This window comes from Armigeres subalbatus, chromosome 1 (genome assembly GCF_024139115.2).
Source record: "Armigeres subalbatus isolate Guangzhou_Male chromosome 1, GZ_Asu_2, whole genome shotgun sequence".
NCBI classification, from domain to species: Eukaryota; Metazoa; Arthropoda; class Insecta; order Diptera; family Culicidae; genus Armigeres; species Armigeres subalbatus.
The window spans coordinates 91,822,496-91,838,994 of record NC_085139.1 but is presented as its reverse complement, the minus strand read 5'-3'; the positions used below and the strand labels follow the sequence as shown (position 1 = coordinate 91,838,994).

Genomic DNA, 16,499 nt, shown 5'->3' with positions numbered 1-16,499 from the left:
ATTTCTTATGATCTAGCAATCACTAGAACTGGAAATGGACTCCCATACCGTTTCCATTACTATTCCTATACCTTCAAATTGAAAATTCTAACAGTAATCTGCTAGAATTGGAAATGAACTATAGAGCTCGTTTCCTACATCCAATTAGAAATTCCATCAGTTACCTTCTCCTATCTATCACATTGGCAGCTCGTTAACCAAGACGGACCCCTGCCTCTCCAACCTAACCCAAAAGTTCCAACAACTTCCGCATGAACTCGTGGCAAGTGCAGAGGTATATTCGGCTTGCAGTGGGCGAGTGATTGCATCATCATTTCCTCCCCTTCCCTGCATTGACTTGCATTCTGACGTGGCAGGCGCCAGTATGACCTAACAAATGAGATCACCAGTACTTGTACATTGAAGATGTGTGCTAGTCCCAAGCAAATATCTGTTGGTTCCCTGTGCAAGAACAGCTGATCTGGTCATAATGGAGTAGCAACTACGAGCAGTCAATCAAGCTCAAGCTCAAGCTTTTCTGTCATTTTTTGGTTTCGACTATTTACTCTATAAGGAATTTCGATATAGTTATTAAAATTAGATATATTTTTTACTTTGACTAGTATCCACATCGCCGTACCTGTACGGACATGAGAATTCTTTTCATTTTTATTTATACAAGATATGTGATCTATCAATGTTGTACCTATACATAACGAAACAGTAACGAGGCTTATATTAATCATCTTACAAAAACTAATTCTAGAATGCATATAAATGGTAACCATATATGTAATACCTTTGTCGATTTTGATTTTCCAGTTGTAAAAAATGTCAATCAAATAGGCATAATCATCCTGATAATAAGTTACTCAAATACCCGAGTATGGTCTCATCTATCACAAAGCAAGACAAATTGCGTTCATGCCTCAATTCGATTATCCAGCGACCATTGTTTGACAATCTCTTCCAGCGAATGGCCACACTTGAAAAGTGGAACAAACAACTCCTCATGTAGGCGGAAAGCAGTGTGCTGCACCGGGCGTTGCCAGTTCCAGAACAGGACCGGCCGTTCCTGCATTTTGAGATCTTCAACAATACTGGCCAGGATTTTGGCCACAGTTGTATCGATGTGATTAATGGCAGCGCCATCGATCACGACCAGGTCGACTAGATTCTGCTGAGATAGTTTTACGACACGAGCTTTGAGGTACTCGGCCGAAGAGTAGATCAGGCTCTGATCTGGAGTAATTACCAACATATCTACGTTGCCGATCCGTTGAATACAGTGTGCTATATTCGGGCGCGACGTTTGGTACAGCACGAAGCACATGTTGACGCCGATTCCAATGATCATCCCGTACTCCAAGCCCAGGAACAGACAAGACATCAGCGTAGCAAACAAAGGAATGATATCGATTTTCTTCGTACGCCAGATTTCGGCCGCCGCGTGGAACTCCACCATGAAGAACATAGCGGCTATGATTACCGCAGCCAATACGGCTTTCGGAATGTAAAAGAACGTTCCAGCTAGAAGCCCTAGCGCAAGAAGCACAATAAGGCCGGTAGTGATACCACCGGCTTGCGTTCGCACACCGCTGCTATTGTTGACGGCCGTTCGGGTGAACGACCCGGTTACGGGTAACGATGCGAAGAACGACCCTACAATGTTGCACAACCCGAGCGCAATCATTTCCTGGGTGGCATCGATGGTTTTTCCCTTGGAGAATGCTTTCGCGATGGCGATACTCTCCAGGATGGCGATGAGCGGCAGAGCGATAACGGACGTTCCCAACTGGTAGACCATGTCCGGAAAAGAGTAGGTTTGGTTGTTGACCACCGCAGAGAACGGAGGTGGTTGCATGGGTGGAAATCCAGAGGTTACGTTGCCTAGAAAAAAGTAAGAGATTACATTTATTAGATGTTTGTTTTATATGCTGTATGCTGTGCCAATATGGAGTAGAAAAATACACCTCAGAGGATTCAAAATAAAATTTTGAAAATGATTCTGAATATACATAAGGAAGCCGAGGAGTTCACAGTACGGCTTATCCAGGTGCTGAGCATCCAATACTTCATGGGAGTACGCGATTATGGCTTACAATAGTCATTCTCGTCGTATGAAGAAAGTGAAAAAATATAGGTTTTGCCATAGAATTGAACACCGCAACATCTATTCGGTTTCTTCGAGCTACATACATACCACGAAGATAGTCGCGCAACCAAATGTCAGAACGATTTTCGGAATGGTTAAAAACAGAATGGCGTCTCAAATAAACAAACACTAGGAACTCTAATAATATAAATGTTTCGATATCATTCATAACTCTTTCACACGTTATTTAAAATTCATTATAACAGGGTTTAAAAAATCTACGCATGGCAGCTGCCGCTTGAAGAATTAAAGTATGAAGTCTTCGTGCTTCGATGTCGTCATAACGGTTTGGTTGCACGACGAAAGCTGTCACCGTGCGCGTCATCGACGATGCGACGAGTAGCAGTGAAGACACTGCAACTCGTCACTACTGAGGCATTTCCGGCTACGACGATGACTTTTTTCAAGTTTGTACGCGATAGCTAGCACGATTTTATGCCGACACGCTTCAGATCTGCGTTGATGTAGCATGGCTGACGCAGCTTCATGGTGTCTTTCTTTCGGCTCCGATCAATTTGTAGACCTGAGAACATTTTGACTTTGCCGAGATCTTGTATCTGGAATTGTTTCTTAAGCATTTGCTTGACCATGTCTGTCTACGCTAGGCAGAACTTAGGAAATGATCAAAACGTCGTCGAGGTATAGCAAAGAAGAGACTGGAACGTTGCATCCATAGCGCACGTTGAGGCTGCTGTCGTTTTCGCATATTTAGAACCCGCATTTGGTCATGAATTCGTTGTAGAAGACGTTCCAGGCCTTCAACGCTCGACGCAGCCCGTAAATGTATTTCCGCGGTGGGAGTCTCCATCGATAAACGCAAACGCAGGAAACTCAGTCATTGAGACTGTGGAGAGCGTGAGGACTTACAGCCCTGGGAAGACCAGGGATGGATGCTTGAATTATTTCCGGATTGGGGTACCTGAGAGGTCCAAGCTGGATCTAGATCTGGTGGTACATTCCTCCATCTTTGAGGAAGCAGATGAGAACAGATAGGCTAGCGATATCGTTAGCTAAAACACTTCGTATGTTTGACAGTATTCCGTAGCTGGAGTGAGGAATGTCAAATTTTGGGCATCGACAGATCACATGTTCCAATGAGTTTTGAACTCCACAGATGTTACAAACGGTACGAAAGGGACTTCCGCCGAAATTATGTGAGAATCGGCCGATGCGGTGGCGGGAGATTACTTGCTGGTCCTTGAGATTGGGCATGTCGTTCCAGGGTGCCGTGGATCCCTTAACTTTCTGCAATTGCGTGGTTCTGGAAGCCCAGCCCAATTGTTTTCCCAATCCTGCTTGACGATCTCCTCGACCCTGGCTTTAACGTCAGCCGAGGGAACCGGTGTTGTGAAATGCCGGACGTGATGGCCGACTCCAGCCAGAATGTCCGCAGAAACGTTGCCCGGCTAGAGGTGTGCGTAGGTGCCACGCCGCCGCCGACAGTTTTTGGCACGCCGCCGCTGCACATATTTTTGCATCGGCATGCCGCTGTTTGAAATTTCCCACGCCGATTCAAAATTAAAGAAATCCGCAGAATTTTCCGCAAATAATCCGACGATTCAAAGGAATTTCCGTTGATTTTTCCAGTTGTTTCCAGTCAGTTTTCAGTTGTTTTTGTTCCAGAATTTCCAGACAACCAGTTAACCAAGACGAACCTCTGCCGTAAAACCTAACCCCAGATTCCAATAAAATTCCGCAGGAACTCGTGGCGAGTGCAGAGGTGTTCTCGGCTTGCAGTGGGCGAGTGACTGCATCATCAATTCCTTCCCATCCCCGATGACCGTGAGGACGTGGCCAGCGCCGTTATCGACCATCCAAAATACTAGAGCTCTCGGACTGTGCACATTGAGGTTGGAGAGCAAATCCCATGCTTCCATCCATTGGTTCCCTGTGAAATTGCGATTGTTCTGGTCGATCACGGAGTAGCAACTACGAAATGCACGGTCATCATGCTCATGCTCAAATGATCTACTCGATCAAATGACTTTTCGGCCAAACGACTATTTCGGCCAAATGACATTTTCTGCCAAAAAAATGTTAGAGCAAAAAACTTTTTTGGTCAAATCACCAATTCGACCGAATGAGGCTTTCGGCTGTTTGTCGCTTTGATACCGTCCTGGACGAATGTTTAATTCGGCCTAATGGAATTTGCCTAGAAGACCTTTGGCCTAACCAGTTATTTGAGTAAATGGCTTTTCGTTGAATGAATTTCGGCCAAACGACAGGAAGGGGCAATTGGTCGATAGACACAAGGCCGAAAGGTGTTTCGGCCAATATGTCATTTGGCCGAACGAACTATTAAGTCAAAACCCAATTTTATTGAGCTGAAATAGACATACGGCCGGAAATGTCTTTCAGCCGACTGGCCATTTGGCCGAAAAAGTCGTTTGGCCGAAAACTTGTTTGGCCGAAATGGTTGTTTGGAAGTAAGGCCAAACGGGTGGATATTTTTGGCTATATTTTTTTTTATGGACAATACCCTCCCTGTAGAAACCCAAAGAAATTCCTTCAAAAATACGATTCTTTGTTGAAACAAACATTTTCCCGTAAAAAAAAATTTAAAAAATCACGTAGAAGCTCTGAACAGTTTTGGTTTAAATTCCATAAAATTCACCTCGGAAATTCCGAAGAATTTTCCTTAGAAAATTCGAATGAATCCCGTTTAAATTCCAATGAATTTCTTATGAAAATTTCGAACAATTTGCCGTTGAAATCTAATTTTGTTTTGTTGATGTCCACATTTTGAACAATCTCCCGCGGAAAATCTGAAGAATTTTCTGTGTAAATTTCGAAGAATACTCAACAGAAACTTTTCGTGGATTTTTCCGAGGATTTTCCGAATTTTTTTCTGTAGAAACTCAAACATTTTTCCTTGGAAATTCCAAAGTGTTTCCTTGGAAATTCCAAAGTGCTTCCTTGGAAATTCCAAAGAATTATCAAAACTTCAAAGTAGTTGCCATATGGAAAGTCCGTAAATAATTTTGAAATTAATGTTTTGGATAAGCTCAGAGAATTTTCGAAAGAAGTTCATCAGATTTTTTCGACGAAATGCAAAAGATTCTCCCATTGAAGTCTTGAAAAGATCCTGAAAAAATGCAGAGAACAAACTTTAAAAAACAAACGTTTAAAATCTCCACGCCGATTCACGACGCCGCCGCCGCCGACCAAAATTGTGACAAACGCCGCCGTCGCCGATTTTTGGATCGGCGCACACCTCTATGCCCGGCGAAGGTTGTCGATTGTTGTTCGCTAGCAAGGATGGCCTGAATCCGTGGTTGTTTCGGATGATCACTTTGTAGCACAGCGATAGCACTAGCGGAATCAGTCAGAACTAGGATTGGTTTGTTGGAGGAGGTAGTTGCGGCATTCAAATAGAGCTCAGAGCTGTGGCTCCCGCCGATAAGACGCTGCATTGTGCAGGAAGGCTGTTCGAGACCGTTAGGTTGGTCCCAGTAACGCCTAAGTCGACCTTTTGTTTTCGAAAGGAACCGTCAGTGTATTGACGCACATGGTCCCTAAACCCAGTGTTTAGCAACTCGGCGACCGATTTTCGTAGAGCTTCCGTGTTTTTCCCTTTTTTAAAGCGCCTCTCAATGGAGCTGCTTATGTTAGCTGTGGAGGAGTGCGAGCTCTTCGCTCCATGCCAGTGGACCCTAGCAGCCGGAGAAGACTGACGCCGGCCATCGTGTACATGATCCGATCCTTGAACAAGGAGAGGGTTCCTATGGTTTGCAGATGTGGCGGAAGCGTATGCAGCGGCTTTTAGGCAAATAGCCACTTGCCCACAATGGCGAAACGGGAGAGAGAGTATGTTGACAAGCTCACAACGTGCTACACAAATTAGTTCCAGTCCGTACAACAGTCTGCTGTCAATCAGCGCTTGGGCAACACGATACCGAGTGGCCCTGTTGTTCGTCCTATGTGGTCTGAGCTTGACGACCGACTGGCAAATAGCTTACACAACCTCACTTGATCAGTACAGTTGCTGATGAAGAATGTGTACAGCCGCCAGACATTCTAAATACTCACGCTCCTCTAATGTGAACGTGTACTATACACATGTGGTAGTGTTGGCTTGAGAAATGGATTGCGAGTGATTTGACTATGCGTCCAATTTGGGAATCTCGAGCTCGTTCAGTAGCCGCTAGGTTGCGAAGGCCGACGGAGGTCCTTCGTAGCTTAGTTGGTTAAAGCACCAGTCTAGCGTACTGTAGGGTCATGGGTTCGAGTCCCATCGAAGGGAAAGTGGTAACCTCCAATACATTTTTCAAATCAATATCTTCCACATAACGTACATATTCACATATAAGTGTCCATAACATTGTAAAAAGCACACTTATTTTTCAACTTTCACTACCTCGAATTATAACACGCGCCGCGCACTTCTAACTTCTTCGAAGTCTTGAGCCAGAAAGAAGGAATTAGTTTGGTTGAGATAGCAAGAAGTCCCTTTTTCTATAAATCTCTGTTTACATCATTATTCTGACAATCCCTCTATCATCCATATCGAGAATCATATTACATTTTATGAACCGAGATTTCTGTATCCGGTTCACCTTAAAATGCTTCGAAAATGAATTCCCGTGACCTCATACATAGATGGCAGCACCTAACCCATTGGACCAGTGGCGTATAAAGGAGATCACACAAATACCCGCATTTGGTGGAGCCAATGCTTAAATATCTGAAACCATCGGTTACATTTGCAGCCGTCTTGGCTGCTTGGAAATGAGGATCGAAGGTCAGTCCTCGGTCGATGGAGGCTTCAAGGACCTTGACGAGTTTCCGGTTCGAAATCGGCTGCCCATTAATCTTGACTCTTGATTCTTGAGACTAGGGCCGGAGAGACGATGTCGTCCATTGCACACATGCCCGCCGACGCTTTTCCGGCCGACATGGTGAAGTCAACCGACGAGGCCCACCGATGAACTGCACTAACCGCTGCTTGGGTTCGGATACGCGTTCGCGCCGGAGTGTCTCCGACTACCACAAGCAGGATGTCGTCCGCGTAGACGAAGATGTAGATGTTCTTGGGGAGGCCATTGAAGACCCCATTCATGGCAACCAGAAACAGAGTTACTGCCAGAACAGACCCCTGCGGGACCACAGTCTCCTTTGAGAAGGTTCTGGATGCGGAATTGCCAGAAGGACCGGCGGGGGAGGAAGTTGTGTAAAAAGCTAGGATGTTACCAGTAAAACCCCAGTTCATCAGCCACTTAAGAACTAGTGATGTCCAAGTGCGATTAAATGCCTTCGAAATATCCAGGAAAACTAGATGGACGTTGAGGGTTCGAATCCCTCCAAGATACGTGGATTCTTTTCCGCAAATTTCATATTAATTTAGTCCATTTCGAATCATGTGCTGTGCATATGCACAGCCAAGATATTTAACAAAAAAAAAATGGGTTTTGTACGGCCGAGTTGCCGAATAATATAATTGTACTCAAGTGTTGGTCTTTCACCGTCATTAGTCGTCTGAGTACACGCGACCGCACACGTAAGGCAATCAAACTCATCAATTATTATTAGCCATTAGCCAAGCAAGCCTTTGGCACAGCAGAGTGCAATTGATTCGTATTCTATATCAGTCCGCCCAGCCTGTTGTTGGGGGCATGGAGTGCGATCCTCTCGTTTAATAAACAATGTGCACTCGCTTGACTGTGGATATACAGCAGTAAAGCACATGTGGAGATTGGACAAATCAAGCATCCGAAAGATATTAAATTTGCAAAAAATAGCTAACCGCGGTGGAGGTTGGTACTCGGATTCTGATGGCTTTTCCGCAAACGTGACCTTTAAGTGGTCTTGTTGTGTAGGGATTATCACGCCTATCTACACAGATAGAAAAAGTTGTTGAAATTTACACGAAAGTAATGCCAAAGAGCTTGAATGTATGCAATTCGTATTGCATTATGTCATTATTCGATTAACTGGCATAATGCTATACAAGTTGCATACATTTAGGGCGAAATTGACGGAAAAGATTCATGTATGCTCAGAATAGTGTAATTTTCCGCGTCTGTATTTTTACGCGCTAATTAGTTTTCATTATTTTTTCTGTTTAGAGAGTAGGAGGTTGAGGGTTCGAGTTGCTCCAAGACACGTGGATTTCATATCAATTTGTCCATTTCGAAACATGTGCTGTGCATATGCACAGCCAAGATATTTAACAAAAAATGGTTTTCGTACAGCCGAGTTGCCGAATAATATGCAATTAATTGTAGATGGACGTACTTCCCTTGGTCAAAGGAGCTGTGAAGTACGTCTTCTAATTGGGTGAAGTACGTACTTGCCCCATATCCCGGGCGAAAGCCATGTTGGCAAAAACCAAGTCGTCCGTCAGACTCAAGCTTTTCACCCAACCTCTCGACGACCTTTGATACACAGGAAGTCAGTGAGATAGGCTGGTAATCAGCGGCGTCGCGGGAGGAGATACTGTTTTTAGGTATCGGAATAACATGGCTGAGGCGCCACTCGTCGGGAAAAGTTTGATTGGTCCAGGTTTGATTTACCAAATCGATGAATACTATTTTGGCGGTAGGGGGAAGGTTTTTTCAGCATTGGATACCCTATTCTGGCAAGAGCGAAGGAAATCTAGGCGAACGGAATAAACTGGTTTATTGGGGAACCCAGCAAGTCCGGCGGGACTCGGAAGTTCTGCATTGTCAGAGCCCTGGTGGCTATGAGCCTTTGAAAATCGGCTGGGTAGCCACTTACTGATGCGAGTGATGCAAAGTACTACCCGAGTGCATTGGCCACATCCAGCGGATCAGAAATAGTACGGTCTTGCGAATCGATGTGTACGGGAAGATCTACGCTTGCCACTAAGCGCATCGACTTTCCCTCATAGTTCGGCGGTGGATTGGGCCGAAATAATGGAGTTAAGGAAGTGTTCCTTTGGAACCTTGGATGACTGTTCATAGTGTTTTTGTTTGTAGTTTTCCAATGCACTTACCTTTCTCGGGTGCCCAGGGGGAAGCCTCCTGAGCGCTCGGAGGGCTTTCCTTCTGGCTTTAACAGCTCGACGCGTTTCGTCCGACCACCAACGAAGGGCTTTGCGTCCTGGCCGAGAACTGGTCTGAGAGATGGATAGACCAGCGGCGTCGAGAACGACTTTGGAGAAGTCGTTAAGTGAAAGCGGGGTAGTGTTCTTCAACGCGTGTCGAATGCTGCTATCAAAGGACTCCCAGTTGGCGGCATCATAACGCCATCGCGGCCTCTTAGAAGTGGTAGGAGGAGAGGCGTTGGCAGTGACCTGAATTGGAAAATGGTTGCTCCCATAGAGGTCGGAGGCAACCTCCCAATTTAACATGGAAAGGAGGGGTCAGCTGATGGTGGTCACGTCGATGGCGGAGATGGGTCATTAAGGGGAACTAGATCTTCCTCTTCGAAAACTTTGAGTAGAGCTACTTTGAAGACGAACTCCAACGACTGGGAAGTCTCCACGAAACTGAAGGACGTCAAAGGGGATCTCTCAAAGGATCCCTATCGCCACGGAATGCCAGATATTTATACCTAGGCTAGATGTACCAGTTGTGGCTATAGCACCAGTTGTCGCACTAGTGCTTTATATGCCGAATGGCCAATCAAATCACCGCAAACCAAGTTCATATCGATAAAGCATATTCATATGATACGATAACACCTTCGATCTCCTCCAAAACAAGCAAAGCTAAATTGTAAAAATTGATTTTGCTTATTTTTTGACGTCCTTTGCACCAGTTGTCGCACTAGTGGTCTCTGTTTGGCCAATCCCATAAGAAAACAATGGGATTTGCCAAATAAGGAACCAAAATTAAGAATAGTGTCACAACTGGAGCATGTGTTCCTATTATGGATTAATCAATTTTGAGCATAATAACAAATTTTATAGTAGTTTTCACAGCTGGATTAATCAATTTTGAGCATAATAACAAATTTTATTGTGGTTTTCACAGCTGTTCTAAGAAGCAGGAAGTAAAACCTTTCCCTTGATATATAAAGTTCACCCACATGCCTTTTACTTAATTTTTAAAAAATAGTTGTTCTTATGTATGGCCTGGGTGCTGTGGATAGGGACGTATTTCTGCTTTCAAGCGAGTAGAAGGATATTTTGAAATCACTCCCATGAGCAAAATTATTTTGCAGTTACTTTGCTGTCAAACATTGCCCGCTCTTCGAATTTCTCTTTTCATGCTGCATGGAGACGCACAAATGCGCGAGACTCACCATGACTTTACGATGGTTTACATACATTCCTGCTCAAATCAACTGATGAATCTCGTGAAATTTCGTAACGAATGCTTTTTGATTGCATCCTTACTAATTTTCCATTCCAAATATAATGTGAAAACATTTGTTGCAATTAATACAAAACTCAACCTAAGTTTATTTTTATTGTTTTTCCCAAATAATAACGATACTTCTCAATATAATATCTAAAACGAACATAACCACAATCATCAATGTTTGGCTCCGGCACAATTAGGGTCTCGCCGACATTTCTCACCAACACGAACGCAGGTTCGTGGTTGCAAACAATCCCATTTGATTTTGCCGTGACAGCTGCTCGTGGTTGCAAACAAACCGAGTAAAAGTGTGAGTGAAACGTGCGTGTACGTACACGATCGCTGAAAGCCTAATAGAAAACTTTGGCTTCAGTTTGACAACCAAATCAATTCTATCCGCACCACCCAGTGTATGGCGACAATTGGTACACCCACCCTACCTTGCAAATCCATTTGTATTTGTCTCAAAGGAACGATCCATGGAGGCAGGTGAGATGCGGTTGACCTCCTGGAGGGCTATAATTCAGAGTGAACTATCATTTTTCAACAGTTCCAGGTTGGGCAGGTTGTTCCAAAAGCCGTTAATATTCCACTGAAGACAAAGTTTGACCTCTAGTGGAAATGTAGGGGTCGGAAAAGAGGCAGAAATGTTTCCTAGATCCGTAACCGACGCAGGTAGGGTTGAATCATCTGCGTTGTGCTGATCAGAAGGGAAGAGAGCGCTTTGAGAGTCGGAGTAGATATCCTCGGAGATATCCGGAAGGTTACTGTTTTAGACATGTCTTTGCAATTCATTCGGAAACTCCTAAGGAAATTTTGTCCCAGATTTGCGGAAAGGATTCACACTTCATAAAGCCATGAAACTTTAGATGCTACGATACCGACACTCACGAGCATCATTATTGATGCGAAATTGTGTCATGATAAATGTGAAATAAAGTTCACTTTTAAATTTACACGGCAGTATTATTTCAACAAAAATGATAAAGTACCAGACGGGAATCGAACGTTGGTTCATTGCGTGAGCGCCACTCACGCTACCACACAACCAACATCGCTTCATGAAGAAGCAGAGTTCAAAGTGAAACAAGTTCCACATTCTTCTGCGCATGCTCTGTTCATTGCATCAACCCGTCGGCTGCTTGGCTGTTGGGTGCGTGTGTTGTCGTTTCATACGTTGCATCCAAATTGACTGAAAAATAAATCTCAATTCATATTACGTCTTGTGGTATTGTGTCAATTTTTTCCATTACGTCACCTGTAACATTAATATTTTTTTGGTGTGTTGGAAATTCCGGAGGAATTACTGAAGAGATTTCCGAGGCAATGGAATTTCCTAGAGTATCCGAAGGAATACCTGAAATAATTTTAAATTGGAAGTTTTTAAAAAAACACTCCAAAGAGTTTCTAGAGACCTTTTCAATAAATTAGATCAGCGGTTCTCAACATTTTTCTGGAGAGGTATCCCTTCGAAAATTTACATTAATTGAGGTACCCCCTATTTTTTTGCTGTAAATGAAAATAGGCGTAGATAAGATGAAAACTAACAGGAGCAGCCCCTATTTTTTTGCTGTAAATGAAAATAGGCGTAGATAAGATGAAAACTAACGGGATATATCCCTAACAGCACACATGCTCCACAAAGATTACTGCAATTTATATGTGACCGGATTCAGTCACAATGAAGTTGCTGCAACCATTTTTGTTTGATTTGTGCTGCTTGGGATGGCTCTCCCTCCGTGAAGTTGGCTGAAATTTTCATTATTTGTGAAAAATTTTAATTCAAAGTAAATGTATTCTTCACGCATGCTGCGACGCAGCAAAGCTGAAAAAATAAAAATGACAGTTGTGCGTTACTTCCGTATCGAATGGTGTGCCCTTGAAAACCCGAGTACTTTGAAAATTGGATTCCGTCAGGAGTGACCTTAAAATGAGGTTTCTGAGCATCTTGAAAGGACGCTTCTGAACCTCTTGAAAGTAGGTTTCCATACCTCTTGAAAAAAAAATCCAAGCCTCTTCAAGGGAGGCTTCCGAACCTCTTGATAGAGGCTGCCGAGCCTCTTGGAAGGAGGCTTCTAAGCTTCTTGAAATTAGGCTTTCGCACCATCTGAGAAGAGGCTTCCGAGCAACTTGAAGGGAAGCTTCCGAGCCTCTTGTAAGGTGGTTTTAGAGCCACTTAGAAGGAGGCTTCTGAGCCTCTTGAAAGAATGCTTCTGAGCCTCTTGAAAGAAAGTTTTCGAGCCTCTTGAAAGGAGGCTTCCGAACCTCTTAAAGAAGGCTTTCAAACCTCTTGAAAGATACTTCTGACTTCCGAGCCTCTTGAGTTTCTAGGATGGACGCTTCCGAGAAGCTTAGAAGGATGCTTCCAATTCTCTTGCAACGAAGCAACTGAGCTTTTCGGAAAAAGCCTACATGCCTCTCAAATGGAGGCTTTCGTACCTTCAGCCTCTAGATTTTAGTTCAGAAGCATGTTGTTAACATATTATTCAATATTTTGTTTCGAATAGGTAGATTGCATTGAAGGTTTTTAAATTTGTTCATTCAACGTTTTGTCCTTTTGAACTTTTGTCACACAGCCCTTCATATACTGTGCTGGTTTTGGAGGGCAGGATTAAAAAGGCTTTGATTCACTATTCGGTATGCATATTATGTACACAACAAATTACACAATTATCAAAACTTCATCAATAAGTTTTGATTGGAATTGTATTACATCCGCCATTACGCATTCTTGTTCGAGGTACCCCCTGGGGCCAGCAAAAGTACCCCCAGGGGTACATGTACCCCAGGTTGAGAACCACTGAATTAGATGATTAATTGCATTTCATAGACGATAAAAAAATCGTTATATTTTCAACTGCCTGACATTTTTAATAGATTTATCGCTTGACTGATTACCGCCTCAAATTGTAGTTCTTACTGCTGGCGCCAAATGAACAAATTGACCCTTCCTGTCAAAATTTTTTATTCGTTTATCGATTCTTTGACATATTTAAAGTCAGCTTTCCCAAATAACCCCATATTTTATTACGCCTCCAAGTATTTTTAAAATTTAAAACAAAAATCGAAAAAGCGCTGTTTTTTTTAAATTGGTCTGACTTTGAACGAACATCGGGTAAAATTTTCAGGCCGGTTCACACGTGCATCAATTTTTCGGTTTTTGTTTACGATTTTAAAAATAATTAGATGCTTTAAAAATATGGGTTATTTCGTAAAGTTGACCTTAAATAAGCCAAAGAATCGACTTAGACAAAAAATACGAGATACAATTTTTGACAGGAAAGGACAATTAAGACGCCAAGACAATTAAGACGCCAAGAACGCTGGTGCCCTAACATTACCAGAGCTCTGACACCACCAGTGTTCCTGTCCAAGAAACACGACGGAAAACAGCCCTGCAAATAAGTGGCTGTTGACACGGCCGCGCACCCGGTACCATTTGAGGTTCTTCCGCTCAGCTATACCGTTTTGGTGTGGTGTGTACACTGTCGTGTACTGCTCCTTGATGCCCTCCTTGACGACTTTTGTCAACTTCTTATTCGCATATTCGCCTCCGCCAACCGAGCGGATAATATGCGGACTTCTGTTGGAAAGGTTTTCCACATACCGAACGTACCCCTTTACCTTCTCCGGCGCTTCCGACTTTGCTCCAGCAGATAAACGCGACGATGATGCGACTTTACTGGTTGATCATTGTCATTAAAAACTGCTTACCGCCGGGTGTTCTCGTCCACATTGGCTCACACAAATCTATGAGGACCAGCTCTTGCACTTGCTTCGACTTGTTTTCTGCTGATTTGGCAATTGTACTCCTTGCCAACTTCCTCTAAGCACGGCTCGCAATATTCACGGCCCAACTTCTCCTAGTAAATTCTGTTAATCATGCCCAAATGACAATGACCGAATAGTCAATACCATTGATTTTTTATTTATTATCAGACTAAGGCCGAAGTGACCTGTGCTGCACATAAAAGTCTTCTCCATTCAGCTCGGTCCATGGCTGCACGTCGCCAACCACGTAGTCTGCGGAGGGTCCGCAAATCGTCCTCCACCTGATCGATCCACCTTGCCCACTGTGCACCTCGCCTTCTTGTTCCCGTCGGATCGTTGTCGAGAACCATTTTCACCGGATTACTGTCCGACATTCTGGCTACGTGCCCGGCCCACCGCAGTCTTCTGATTTTTGCCGTGTGAACGATGGATGGTTCTCCCATCAGCTGATGAAACTCGTGGATTATTCGCCTCCACCACGTACCGTCCGCCATCTGCACCCCACCATAGATGGTACGCAACACTTTCCTTTCAAAAACTCCCAGTGCGCGTTGGTCCTCCACGAGCATTGTCCAGGTCTCGTGTCCGTAGAGAACTACCGGTCTTATAAGCGTTTTGTAGATAGTCAGTTTAGTACGGTGGCGAACTCTATTCGATCGGAGCTTCTTACGGAGTCCAAAGTACGTACGATTTCTAGCCACTATGCGCATCCGAATTTCTCTGCTGGTATCGTTATCGGCGGTCACCAGTGAGCCCAAGTACACGAATTCTTCAACCACCTCGATTTCGTCACCACCGATAGAAACTCGTGGTGGGTGGCTTACATTGACCTCTCTTGAGCCTCTTCCTATCATGTACTTCGTCTTCGACGTGTTGATGACTAGTCCAATCCGTTTAGCTTCGCTTTTCAGTCTGATGTAGGCTTCCTCCATCCTCTCAAAGTTACGTGCCATGATATCAATGTCGTCGGCGAAACCAAATAACTGGACGGACTTCGTGAAAATCGTACCACTCGTATCAATCCCTGCCCTTCGTATTACTCCCTCCAAAGCGATGTTAAATAGCAGGCACGAAAGACCATCACCTTGCCGTAGCCCTCTGCGCGTTTCGAAGGGACTCGAGAATGCCCCTGCAACTCGAACTACGCACATCACCCGATCCATCGTCGCCTTGATCAACCGTATCAGTTTATCCGGAAATAACAATCAATTGTGTGTATCTGACCTTGAACTTTCTCCTATGGCTCTGCTATTTTCAGCCGATGAGACAATCAGAGCACTTTCATCACACGTCTTGTAATAACTGGGAAACTCTTCTGAATTTCCACTAAAAATTTATCTTCACTTCAAGTTTAAGGAAAAATATAATCTTACCCGTCAAATCAAAGGGAGCCACTCCGTCGGTGCTAAGGTAGTACGCTAGCACGGTTCCACAGATCACGACAATTGCGTTGCGTGCCAGCGCAACATATTTGCCAAACGTTTTCCATGGACCCTTCATGTTCTTTAGCTGCATCATAGACAGAAGGAGCACAATCGTTCCGATTCCGAGTACAGAATCCCACAGCTTCGTTAGATGAATGTTCTCAATTACATTCGCCCATGAATCTAGGAATTCGTTGGAACTCCCAGGAAGTCCTAGAAGTGACTTGATTTGCCCGCTCGCAATGGTGATGGCAGCGGCTGAAGTAAACCCGGCAGTCACTGGCATAGAAATGAACTGCACTAGGAAACCTAAAATGAAAGGGAACGGTCTTAAAAATCAATCCTTGAAGTACGGAAAGCTGAACTTACCCAAGTTAAGTAATCCAAGCACAAGGATTATGCAACCTGAAAGAAACGTCGCCAGCAGCGCGAATGACGGCCCCAAATTGGCAACGTGAACCTGCACCATCAGCGACATGATCGCTGTCGGCCCTATCGTAATGTCCTTACAGCTACCGAACACAAAGTACACAAAGCATCCAATGAAAGCCGAATACAGCCCATATTGCGGTTCCAACCCAGCCACTACAGCGTAGGCTATTCCCTGCGGAATGACCGTCAACCCGACGGTCAAACCCGCCACAATATCCTGCACTAGGTACTGTCGATTGTAGTGGGGAAGCCATGATAGGATCGGCAGGCGCTTTTTGATCATTTTCTCGCTGCAACATCCATGTCGGAACTTAAATAGTTCACCAAACTGCGGGAACTCCTCCGAATAGTCATCTTCCGCGTCTGAAACAAAACGATGATACAATATGAGAATCAGCAATTCCTGCGCGCTGTTATAATCTTCGATAGCGTTACTGTTGTACTGTTGTCAAGGTCAATTTTAGTAGTCGG

At 44.1% G+C, this 16,499-nt stretch overlaps 1 protein-coding gene across 9 annotated transcripts in view; it reads right to left on the bottom strand.

Annotated features, from left to right (window-relative positions):
* Nucleotides 1-598: 598 nt before the first annotated feature.
* The window catches only part of LOC134202332 (sodium-independent sulfate anion transporter-like), a 63,258-nt gene continuing 47,357 nt past the window's right edge, over nucleotides 599-16,499 (bottom strand). For all 9 annotated transcript variants that reach the window (XM_062677391.1, XM_062677397.1, XM_062677363.1 and 6 more), the window contains 3 exons: nucleotides 15,966-16,391; nucleotides 15,546-15,905; nucleotides 599-1,869 (listed from right to left, as the gene is read on the bottom strand). In XM_062677391.1, coding sequence (XP_062533375.1) covers nucleotides 902-1,869; nucleotides 15,546-15,905; nucleotides 15,966-16,391 — 1,754 coding nt within the window. In that variant the 3' untranslated portion in view covers nucleotides 599-901. The remainder of the gene's footprint in view (nucleotides 1,870-15,545; nucleotides 15,906-15,965; nucleotides 16,392-16,499) is intronic.